General features: G+C 43.9%; 1 protein-coding gene across 2 annotated transcripts in view; it reads right to left on the bottom strand.

Annotated features, from left to right (window-relative positions):
- KCNK2 (potassium two pore domain channel subfamily K member 2) overlaps nt 1-3,821 on the bottom strand; it is a 126,671-nt gene extending 122,850 nt beyond the window's left edge. The window contains exon 1 of one of the 2 annotated variants that reach the window (XM_082217785.1): nt 3,727-3,821. In XM_082217785.1, coding sequence (XP_082073911.1) covers nt 3,727-3,760 — 34 coding nt within the window. In that variant the 5' untranslated portion in view covers nt 3,761-3,821. The remainder of the gene's footprint in view (nt 1-3,726) is intronic. The other variant, XM_082217786.1, reaches the window with a different exon arrangement.
- Nucleotides 3,822-12,904: the final 9,083 nt, after the last annotated feature.

Below are 12,904 nucleotides of genomic sequence, written 5' to 3'. Positions count from 1 at the left end.
CTCCACATGTACCAAATTGTCAGCCCTCCCTTCAGTCCTATATATTTTTTTAAAATCACATTTCTCATTAAAAACAAAAACACTTTAAACTATCACCTTAGATTAACAGGGCTACCCCTCTCAAAAATTTCTCATTAAAACTCTGTCTTGGGTGTTTTAATGCTAAATTTTGAAAAGAGGTAGCCTTCTTAGGCTACTTTCCCCTCGGGAAGTCTAGAAAGCGTGAAATCATCTATTTCAAGGATTCCCTACAGGGAATTCTGTTTTTATGTCACACTATATTTTCAGAGACCTGTGGTCACTTCATTCTGTAAGGGGGCACCTGTGCCGAGATAAGGATTGAGTATCAATAAGCTTGTCTTGAAGCACAAGCCAAATCAGATGTTTTGGTTTAAAACTGTTGAACCAGGAGAAGCACACTCCCCTGTATTGCTTCTACTCCCAGAGATAAACACTTTCGATAAGGAAGAGTTAACAAGCTCCCCTCATTGCAAACTGCAGATTCTGCAGATGTGCTCAGGAAGATCAAACTTCAAAGTAGAAAGAACTAGTGTCAAGGCAGGGAACTCTGGTGGAGGGGGGGGGGGAAACGCCAGAGTGCTATATTTTCTAGGGAAATGTACTTATTCTGCTTTGAAGGGGGAATTCATGGGTGTGATTCCGCCTTCTTTCAGTCTTCCCAAAGGCACTCATTACCGAGCCCAAACTGAACAAGGAGGAGAGGTTGGTGTGACTTTACCTTCCTTCCTCTCCTGCCTGCCTGGTCCCCCCGATGAATAACAACAAGCTAACAGAATTCTTAGCACTGTTGACAAAATACAGCTTCCAGGATTCATTGAGAGAAGCCGCAATGCACACCATTCATTCCTGGACCCACTTACCTGACAGTAATCCCCACTGTAGGAATGTATAGGATTGCACTGTTTCTTCAAATTGGCAAGTCTCATTTGACAACAACTAGAAATTAAATCTTTAGTACAGAGCTTTCCAAACTGTGTGTCATGACATAGAATCATAGAATCATAGAGTTGGAAGAGACCACAAGGGCCATCGAGTCCAACCCCCTGCCAAGCAGGAAACACCATCAGAGCACTCCTGACATATGGTTGTCAAGCCTCTGCTTAAAGACCCCCAAAGTAGGAGACTCCACCACACTCCTTGGCAGCAAATGTTAGTGTGTTGGCTGCAGTGTGTGGATGTGTGGTGTGAATGCTCCCTGCGTTCCTCCCGAGGCTGGAAAGGGGTTAGTTTCACCTCCAGTTTGCTAGTAAAACTGAATTAGGTAAAGGTAAAGGGACCCCTGACCATTAGGTCCAGTCATGACCGACTATGGGGTTGCGGCTCTCATCTCGCTTTATTGGCCGAGGGAGCCGGCGTACAGCTTCCGGATCATGTGGCCAGCATGTGAACCAGAGCAGCGCACAGAAACGCCGTTTACCTTCCCGCCAGAGCGGTACCTATTTATCTACTTGCACTTTGACATGCTTTCGAACTGCTAGGTTGGCAGGAGCAGAGACCGAGCAACGGGAGCTCACCCCATCGCAGGGATTCGAACCGCGACCTTCCAATTGGCAAGCCCTAGGCTCTGTGGTTTAACCCACAGCGCCACCTGCATCCCTAAAACTGAATTACTATGTTGCAAAATGATGCATGTCTAAAAAGTGTGTCACCAACATGAAAAGTTTGGAAAGTTCTGCTTTAGTCTCATCAGCCCTGTACTGTGGAATGTTCTGCCATTAGAGATTCAGCAGGTGCCTTCTATTTCAACATGACCAGCCCTCTCCCTGTCATGCCCTGGCTGCATGCTGAGGAATGGTGGGAGGCACTAGCTGGGAAACCCCCCAAGAGAACCCCCAAGGAAAGAAGGCTCAGAATCAGGGTGGTGGGACAGACGTCTTGGAAGAGCAACAGGGTTTAGTGAGCAAAAAAGAGGCTGTGTCAGAGGGCAGTCCAGAATCGGAGGCAGAAGTGGAAGCTGGCGAGGAGGGGAGCCAAGAGGCAGAGATGAGTCAGGCTGGTGAAGAAGCCAAGGGGTCGCCCGCTCCTGCTGCAACCAGCTCCCCTCCCTTCTGGTCTCCCAGAGACAGACGAGGTGTGAAGAGGGAGGAGCAAAGACAGACACAATGACTTGGAAAGGAACCCAGGGAGGAGGAGATGGGGAACTTCAGTCCCCACAACTGCCTCATAGGGGACAAGATCTGCCAGGATGAGTTCCTGTGTTGACTAGGCTTGGCCTCCTGAGCTGACCTTGTTTCCTTTAATAAAGAGCTAACTTCATGCAGTGTGATTTACTGTTGCCCTGCTCATGACACTCCTCAATGCACCTCTTCGTGTCCTCATCCAAGGCACTACCTCTCCACCATTATGTCATCAGGATGATTGACCAATCCACTATTATTTGCATATGCCAGTGGTAGTCCCACCCACCTCTTGCTTGAACTCTGCTGTGACCAAAATACAGTGACTATTTACGTATAGAAGGCAAAGATGAGATTTTTATTTTTATTTTTTAAATTATCGTAGCACTGCAACTGAAAAAATCTGGTTTGTATTCTGTCCTAGAACAATGACAATATTTTTAACGCAACTTGCAGTTGAACCGTTTGGTTTACTGGGATACTAAGCTTCTAACACCAGGTCAAGATTAGTTTGACCAGGTGTCCATTCTGCTACATTTGCCAAATAATCAAGGAGAAGATAAATCAGGCAGTGGAAGGGTGCCAGAATGGAACATTGCCTTCCTATTGCTTTGAGTTTCCCATACTTGCCTCACTGTTTTAATCAGCTGTTTACTTTCTTTAAACAGAAATTCTTACTCCACTCTTCCAATACATCTACTTCGCTCAGAGTGGTTTACAACAGTTAAAATCCTACGTTTGTGATGCATGTAGTTAGTCTAGCTTAAATTTCATCTCTTTGAATGGGCACATATCAAGCAATTGACTTTTAGTTGTAAGTAACTTAACACATTCCATTGTGGGCTGTGACTTCAAAGACAAAGAATGTTATGTACCCAAAAAAGTTCTGATAAAATATGGGGGACAAAAGAGAAGTTGGTATGAAATGACCCTCACACAATGATATAAAATTCATTGCTATAAAGTATTTTACTGACAGGTGAGGCTGAAGGGAGACTACAGCTGAAATCCTGTACATACTTGGTGTGCAACACAATCCTGTGCATATCTACCTGGAAGGAAGTCCCACTGAATTCAAAGGATTTACTCCCAAATAAGAGGGCATGTGATTGTATCCCTAAACACGAACAAAAATGCATTCCATATAATGAGTTTGGATTAATTAGTCTAATACATTGGCATTTACATATTATGATATCCAGAGGCTCCAAAAATTAGACATACAAATGTTTCAACTTTTAACAAATAGTGGCTGCAGTCCTAAACACATTTACTCACAAGGAAGTCCCATAGAACTCAGAAGAACTTAGCTGTGAGAAAATAGGCTTAGAAATGCATTGTATGAGGTTCAGCATCAGTTAAAGTAGCATTTTTTGTCAACTGAAAATCACAATAATAGAAACAAAATAAATTGAGTTGTTGGTTAAGTATTGGCTGGTACATAGGAACAATCAATGTTCAGTAACTCCAAAGTAGGTTTTATTTACTCTAGTTCAAAATCCCAACTCTGGAGTTCAGACATTCTGAATCACCAACACATCACAATGGTTGTGATAATTGCATTTTGATTTGTAGCAAGGATACTTACAATGGAAGTGATACCGTGCTTGAAGGTTCATCATTTGGTGGTGTAATTAGAAATCAGCATGCTTTTTTCCTTCCTTGGATAAAGTAGTATTGTATTTCCTTCCCATTCCTCCAAAAAGTGATTCACTTTGAGCCATTTCCTTCAAATAGCATGTTTCATTCTTAAGTGCATGCAAATTTTGTGTGCTTGTATTTCCTTTCCTAAACAATCAAGCGATCACCCACAAGTCAATAAGCCATTAGTGGTGTTAAATCTATCACATTTGCATGATGATTTACATCTTCCAGCACTTTACAAGGGATGCTTGATTTAACTGCAAAATATTCCTCATGGAGGTGCCTTTGATAAGTGTCCTTTACGACAATGGGGAAAAACACAAGTAGGTAATCCTCCAGAGGAGATTAAAAGGCAAGAGCTTGTGCATGAGTTGATCAGAAAAAATATTTATTTTTACTTCCTACCCAACCATTATTCACGCATAAGGCGTGCCTGTGCTGAATGCAATGCCACTGCTACTGTAATAGTATCCAAAGAGTTGTTAGAGACTCAGCGGGGTTTGAAGTACATAATATTTTCCATTCTTTAAAGGACAACAAGATCTACATGGCCAAAGTTTATTTTTAAGATCCCGTGGTCACTAAATGAAATCACAATGTGATGTGTGTGTCTCTGAAGAACTGCTCGTCTCCTGTTATTTCACACAAATAAAGGCATCTAGACATTTTATTTAAATAGAAATGCCTCGTTAGTTTTAAACTCCAAAACTCTCCATCAGGCACTACCTTTCCTAGACCAATCCAAACAACACAGAATGGTGGCAAACTTTCAAAGGCCTCCAGAACTCATCAGGCAAGATGTTATACAACACAGGGGGAGATGGGGGAGAACAAGGAAAAACAAGAAACAAAAAAGTAGAATCATAGAATCATAGAATCATAGAGTTGGAAGAGACCACAAGGGCCATCGAGTCCAACCCCCTGCCAAGCAGGAAACACCATCAGAGCACTCCTGACATATGGTTGTCAAGCCTCTGCTTAAAGACCTCCAAAGTAGGAGACTCCACCACACTCCTTGACAGCAAATTCCACTGTCGAACAGCTCTTACTGTCAGGAAGTTCTTCCTAATGTTTAGGTGGAATCTTCTTTCTTGTAGTTTGGATCCATTGCTCCGTGTCCGTATACAAAAACTATATTTGATGTTGTAGTCGTTGTTGGAAGTTCAACAGCTAGGATCAATTAGTTTGTAACTTAAGGGTTAATTACATTATATTAAAGTCAGCTCCCCTTCATGGATCACTGCCTTGCCGTGGCGAAGGGGCTTGAAGAACTCAGAGATGCTATGAACTACGCCGAGCAGGGCACCCAAGATGAACAGGTCATAGTGGAGAGTTTTGACCAAACGTGATCCACCTGGAGTAGGAATCGGCAAGCCACTCCAGTATCCCTGCCAAGAAAACTCCATGGACAAAGACAACAGGCATATAAAAGTTATGACACTGGAAGATGAGCCCCTCAGGTCGGAAGGTGTCCAACATGCTACTGGGGAAGAGCGGAGGACAAGTACAAGTAGATCCAGAGCTGATGAAGCGGCTGGGCCAAAGCCGAAAGGACGCTCAGTTGTGGATATGCATGGAAGCGAAAGGAAAGTCCAATGCTGTAAAGAAAAATATTGCATAGGAACCTGGAATGTAAGAACCATGAACCTGGGTAAGTTGGATGTGGTCAAAAATGAGATGGCAAGAATAAATATTGACATCCTGGGCATCAGTGAGCTAAAATGGACGGGAATGGGCGAATTCAGTTCGGATGACTACCATATCTACTACTGTGGGCAAGAAACCCGTAAGAGAAATGGAGTGGCCCTCATAGTCAAAAAAAGAGTGGCGAAAGCTGTACTGGGATGCAGTCTCAAAAATGATAGAATGATCTCGATACGAATCCAAGGCAGACCTTTTAACATCACAGTAATCCAAGTTTATGCACCAACTACTGGTGCTGAAGAAACTGAAATTGACCAGTTCTATGAAGACTTACAAAACCTTATCGAAGTGACACCAAAGAAGGATGTTCTGCTCATTATAGGGGATTGGAATGCTAAAGTAGGGAATCAAGAGATAAAAGGAACAACTGGCAAGTTTGGCCTTGGAGATCAAAACGAAGCAGGGCAAAGGCTAATAGAGTTCTGTCAAGAGAACAAGCTGGTCATCACAAACACGCTTTTCCAACAACACAAGAGACGACTCTACACATGGACATCCCCAGATGGGCAACATCGAAATCAGATTGATTATATTCTCTGCAGCCAAAGATGGAGAAGCTCTATACAGTCAGCAAAAACAAGACCTGGAGCTGACTGTGGCTCAGATCATCAGCTCCTTATAGCAAAATTCAAGCTTAAACTGAAGAAAGTAGGAAAAACCACTGGACAGGTAAGATACAATCTAAACCAAATCCCTTATGAATACACAGTGGAAGTGAGGAACAGGTTTAAGGATTTAGATTTGCTGGACAGAGTGCCTGAAGAACTATGGATGGAGGCTCGCAACATTATACAGGAGGCAGCAACTAAAACCATCCCAATGAAAAAGAAATGCAAGAAAGCAAAGTGGCTGTCCAACGAGGCCTTACAAATAGCAGGGGAGAGAAGGCAAGCAAAATGCGAGGGAGATAGTGAAAGATACAGGAAATTGAATGCAGATTTCCAAAGAACAGCAAGGAGAGACAAGAAGGCCTTCTTAAACGAGCAATGCAAAGAAATAGAGGAAAGCAACAGAATGGGAAGAACCAGAGATCTGTTCAAGAAAATCGGAAATATGAAAGGAACATTTCGTACAAAGATTACCATAATAAAGGACAAAAGTGGTAAAGATCTAACTGAAGCAGAAGACATCAAGAAGAGGTGGCAAGAATACACAGAGGAATTATACCAGAAAGATATGGATGTCTCGTACACCCCAGGTAGTGTGGTTGTTGACCTTGAGCCAGACATCCTGGAGAGTGAAGTCAAATGGGCCTTAGAAAGCACTGCAAATAACAAGGCCAGTGGAAGTGATGGTATTCCAGCTGAACTGTTTAAAATTTTAAAAGATGATGCTGTTAAGGTGCTACACTCAATATGCCAGCAAGTTTGGAAAACTCAGCAGTGGCCAGAGGATTGGAGAAGATCAGTCTACATTCCAATCCCAAAGAAAGGCAGTGCCAAAGAATGCTCCAACTACCGCACAATTTCACTCATTTCACATGCTAGCAAGGTTATGCTTAAAATTCTACAAGGAAGGCTCAAGCAGTATGTGGACCGAGAACTCCCAGAAGTGCAAGCTGGATTTAGAAGAGGCAGAGGAACCAGAGACCAAATTGCAAACATGCGCTGGATTATGGAGAAAGCTAGAGAGTTCCAGAAAGACATCTACTTCTGCTTCATTGACTATGCAAAAGCCTTTGACTGTGTTGACCACAGCAAACTATGGCAAGTTCTTAAAGAAATGGGAGTGCCTGATCACCTCATCTGTCTCCTGCGAAATCTCTATGTGGGACAAGAAGCTACAGTTAGAACTGGATATGGAACAACTGATTGGTTCCAAATTGGGAAAGGAGTACGGCAAGGCTGTATATTGTCTCCCTGCTTATTTAACTTATATGCAGAATTCATCATGCGAAAGGCTGGGCTGGATGAATCCCAAGCCGGAATTAAGATTGCCGGAAGAAATATCAACAACCTCAGATATGCAGATGACACAACCTTGATGGCAGAAAGTGAAGAGGAATTAAAGAACCTTTTAATGAGGGTGAAAGAGGAGAGCGCAAAATATGGTCTGAAGCTCAACATCAAAAAAACGAAGATCATGGCCACGGGGCCCATCACCTCCTGGCAAATAGATGGGGAAGAAATGGAGGCAGTGAGAGATTTTACTTTCTTGGGCTCCATGATCAGTGCAGATGGTGACAGCAGTCACGAAATTAAAAGACGCCTGCTCCTTGGGAGAAAGGCGATGGCAAGCCTAGACAACATCTTAAAAAGCAGAGACATCACCTTGCCAACAAAGGTCCGTATAGTAAAAGCCATGGTTTTCCCAGTAGTGATGTATGGAAGTGAGAGCTGGACCATAAAGAAGGCTGATCGCCGAAGAATTGATGCTTTTGAATTATGGTGCTGGAGGAGACTCTTGAGAGTCCCATGGACTGCAAGAAGATCAAACCTCTCCATTCTGAAGGAAATCAGCCCTGAGTGCTCACTGGAAGGACAGATCGTGAAGCTGAGGCTCCAATACTTTGGCCACCTCATGAGAAGAGAGGACTCCCTGGAAAAGACCCTGATGTTGGGAAAGATGGAGGGCACAAGGAGAAGGGGACGACAGAGAATGAGATGGTTGGATGGTGTTCTTGAAGCCACTAGCATGAGTCTGATCAAACTGCGGGAGGCAGTGGAGGACAGAAGTGCCTGGCGTGCTCTGGTCCATGGGGTCACGAAGAGTCGGACACGACTAAACGACTAAACAACAACAACAACAAAGTCAGCTAGCCAAGAGGGGGCTGGCTGGAAATGCAACCAGGCAGAGTGCCATGATCCTCACTGAGGTAACACATGCTCTGATTGGCTGTATAGTTCTGAAGAGTTTTCCTCCGTATGTTTGGTTGTATGTCTCCCTGTAATATACAACACCCAAACTAAGAAAGTCAAAACCTCTCCTCAAATAATACACTGGGATTATTCAGTTTGCTCAACAAAGTGTTATCCAAAGTGGTTTCCATTTATGCTAGTTATTTAAGTGAACAAAAACAGTGTGTAATCACACACCTAGGATTCTGGAATAAAGAAGCAATGGCTGTTCCCCATTTTTGAAATTTACCTGATCTGTCACTAGCATCACTGCAGCTTAGGTTAGTGTGGTGCAAACACACTGGGTGAGCCGATCCAGTGCTTTCCCATTGTGTTTGCACCACATTGACCTCACTGCCACCTCCACCTCCCAATTAGCTGTTGCAAAACCAGTGGTGGGAGGCCAGCTAAGCGCCCTGCCCGGCCAACCACTTCTGCCCCTCTTCATGCCTGAATAAGCACCAGACTGATTTACTGCTGCTTCCATGGGTTCAGAGGATAGAAAAGAGAGGTTGGGTTGCATATCACATGCATACTAGTGATACTTCAGCCCAGAGCTCTAGATAGTAGTTTATTGTATTTTCCTAAAGAGATGGAAATGTTAAGATAATCTCTTTTTTTCTTTAATTGCCACCTTTGATGCAGTTCTGTAGTCTCCCCTTTTCAATCTTTGCAAATTACATTTATCCCTGTGTTGGGGGAGAGGGGAACTGCTTAAATATATTTGTCAACACTTCCAAATCCACGTTTTCCCACTTTACTAAAAGAAATGCCTCCCACAAATGGTTTCTGTCCACCTCTGACTTTTCCTGTTGCCAGCCTCTGAAGAACTATATCAGCTTCGGCTTTTGACTTCGCTGAAGTAGAAATCTATTTATGCAGCTGGATCCATTTGTTTTCATTTAAAGAACAGGGAAAACCCACAGGAACTAAGAAGCATATTTTAGCCTGATTGAAGGGGGAAGAAAAGGTGTAGCTTTAGGTATTGACAGGAAATCCCAATTAAGAGAGGTTGAAGAATATACATGAAATTCTAAGCCCACTGAAGTCAATGAGGAAATAAGGTGCTTGGGAGTTAAAGTGGCACCACAGGGAGTTGATTTGCAAGCATACAGATAGAAATTCTTTGTTAAGAAATCGTAGGAGCTAGGGCTTAATCCACAAAAAGTGGTCCCTTCAAAGTAGACATTATGACGGGAGGCAGGGTTGCATTATTTAGTACTATGAGATACAGTGGTACCTCAGGTTAAGAACTTGATTCATTCTGGAGGTCTGTTCTTAACCTGAAACTGTTCTTAACCTGAAGCACCACTTTAGCTAATGGGGCCTCCTGCTGCCGCTGCGCCACCAGAGCACAATTTCTGCTCTCATACTGAAGCAAAGTTCTTAACCCGAGGTACTAATTCTGGGTTAGCGGAGTCTGTAACCTGAAGAGTATGTAACCCGAGGTACCACTGGGGGATGCCTTTTAAAAAAGTTTATGCCTCTCTAACATAACTGCCTACCTAAATAAATATGCTTGCTAAATTGTTGAACCCCCCCCCCCCCGGCCCATACTCACATCATGAATTCACCCATCTATTTCCAAAATTCTAGATAGTATCAAACTACAGTGGTACCTCAGGTTAAGTACTTAATTCGTTCCGGAGGTCCACTCTTAACCTGAAACTGTTCTTAACTTGAAGCACCACTTTAGCTAATGGGGTCTCCTGCTGCTGCTGCGCCGCTGGAACACGATTTCTGTTCTCATCCTGAAGCAAAGTTCTTAACCCGAGGTAATATTTCTGGGTTAGCAGAATCTGTAACCTGAAGCGTATGTAACCCGAGGTACCACTGTATTGCATTCCAGAATTGTCATCGTTGCTCTCCCGCAGTTGTTGTTGTTGTTTTAAAAGGCCTGGTTTGCAGAGATTTTTCTGAACTTGAATGGAATAGCAGCACATGTGGATGGACTGAACTCTATTGATTAACCTGGCTTGCATTTCTGCTATTGCACGCCCTTCACAATTACACGTCCCCATTCCAGTTGCAGCCACTCTGGATTGTATGTTGTTACTACTACTACAACACAAGAACGGCTCTATCATTAGGCAAAGGGAAACGTCTGTCCCAGGCAGAAGATGTTGGGATGCTGGAGGACATCTACCTGAAACCTCTGAAGTGTCCTGTATTCAGTTTTTAAGGAAAGTTCAGCTGCCCATCTGGTTGACTTCTGCACAAGGAACTGGGGGAGTAGGTATCTTGTCCTTTGCCTCAGGCAGCAAACTTTCCTGGACCAGCCCTGAAGCTACTTCATTCTACAGAAGCACAGGTGCAGCCGTATTTTTGTTTAAATCATTTGGATGCTAGAAAAGGGAAAGAAGGTACGAGCTTAACCCTGCAGCTCTGAGCTATGAAGAAGCCTGCAAGCAATGAGAGGTCTTACTGCTTTCTAAGAGACCCAACATGAGTGAGGGAGATTTCCTTGTTCTTTTCCCCTCAAGAGCGCAGGAAAGGGGGGATTTCTTCCACTTACATCTTGCTGAGCTGTGGGAAGACATATTTAACTGTTCTATAAGTCTCTCTGTAGTCATACATAAGATCTGAAAGGTTGGGAAAAGGTTGGCGGATTTCCCAAGAATAAAAAATGTACATGGCAATGAACTGGGGGTGCATTAAAAAACAACAACACATCAGCACTATGATCCCTTCCCATATTTGTACAGATCTATGGTATAACCTGTGGGTCCTAGAAGCATGCAACAGCGGACACATCCTGGGAATGGCTTTGATTGACCATTTAAACCAGCTGAGGGCAGCCAATGGGATCTCAAACTCTTGGTGGGTTGGGGTCTTCCCTGAATGCAAAGTCAGGCTCCAACTGATTGAGCAGGCAAGACTGATAGTGAGTCCTATGGTCATGAAGATGGCTTCTGCACATACAGTAGAGGGTGATGAGGCTTGTCAGCCTGGGAAGGTAGCCCATCTAGGAGAAGGAAAAAATCTGATCCTAAACAGGATATCTTCAAAAGAGGCTAAGGAGTAAGAACCCTACAAAATGCAGAGTGGAGTCCCCAAGATGGTTGGATGGTGCCTTGTACAGCTCCATCTGGCAACTCCTGCAGCTAAGCTGGTGCCAAACGTATTGTTCTGCTTTCCTTTGGGCCACATCAGCAAGGCGAGAGGGGGTCTTGTCATCTGGGCAGCCCAGGACGACAATACACACTGCCCAGGCTTGCATCCCAGGGAATTCACTTCAGTGCTACAAATGCAGCAGTTTAACATCACCCCCAAGGGCACATTACATTGTCTCTTGAGACAGATGGACACCAACAACTAATGGTATGACCGTACTTGGAATACTGTGTACAATTGTTGCTGCATCTCAAAAAGATTATTGATATCTTTTCGGGGGAGACTAATCTAGATGTCCCAGTAGTGATATATGGAAGTGAGAGCTGGACCATAAAGAAGGCCAATCGCCGAAGAATTGATGCTTTTCAATTATGGTGCTGGAGGAGACTCTTGAGAGTCCCATGGACTGCACGAAGATCAAACGTATCCATTCTTAAGGAAATCAGCCCTGAGTGCTCACTGGAAGGACAGATCCTGAAGCTGAGACTCCAATACTTTGGCCACCTCATGAGAAGAGAAGACTCCCTGGAAAAGACCCTTATGCTGGGAAAGATGGAGGGCACAAGGAGAAGGGGACGACAGAGGACGAGATGATTGGACAATGTTCTCAAAGCTACCAGCATGAGTTTGACCAAACTGCGAGAGGCAGTGGAAGACAGGAGTGCCTGGCGTGCTCTGGTCCATGGGGTCACGAACAGTTGGACACGACTAAACGACTAAACAACAAAAATCTAGATGTCATCTTTGGGGTCGCCTCCAAACCTATGAGTGCATATCTCTATTTTCCTCAAAGAAAATAGGGCTGTTAAGTTAATGGTTCTAGTCTGCGTTTGTGAAGAAGTCTTGAACTGAGCTGAGAGGAGTCTCTAAGTTGAATCCAAAGCTATGGCCCCAGGCCTCCCTGCTAGAAACCGAAGGTTATGCTTGTGTGAGATACAAGATATGTTGGGAGTGTTAATGCTATGCACCTTCCATCTTATGCTCAGCCTGTATATATGTATAGATAAAACTTACAAGGAAAACGCCATCCATCTCCAGTGACCTTCATTCCAAGGGACACCTAAGATCTCTTACCACTAGGAGATAGGGGTGCACATAGCAATACTGCGCAGCTGGAAGAGAAGCAGGAGTAAGAGGCAAACCAATATGAAACAGGATTGGAGAAAATAAGGGGTGCTACCAGGGAGATGGAGATGGCTTTCTCATCCTGCTTGCAGACTTCCTAGGGGCATCTCATTCACCAATGTGAGAAGCAGAAGGCCCTTTGGTCTAACCCAGCAATGTTCTTCTTGTGCTTTGGGGTTCTTTATTTTCTGCTCATTGTGTGTGACTGAGTTCACGCTGAGAAAGCACTAAAAGATTGATGTATTGCTTGGAACTCCAGCAAGTGGAAAATCAAACAAATGAACTTCTCTCTCAGCAAAGATCATAATGCACTGGCTATGAGTAATAAAAGCCAGCGCAGGT

The sequence above is a fragment of the Podarcis vaucheri genome, assembly GCF_965113315.1.
Source record: "Podarcis vaucheri genome assembly, chromosome: 3".
Classification (NCBI taxonomy): domain Eukaryota; kingdom Metazoa; phylum Chordata; class Lepidosauria; order Squamata; family Lacertidae; genus Podarcis; species Podarcis vaucheri.
The sequence above is the reverse complement of the archived record's forward strand: the minus strand, read 5'-3'. Positions and strand labels throughout refer to the sequence as shown.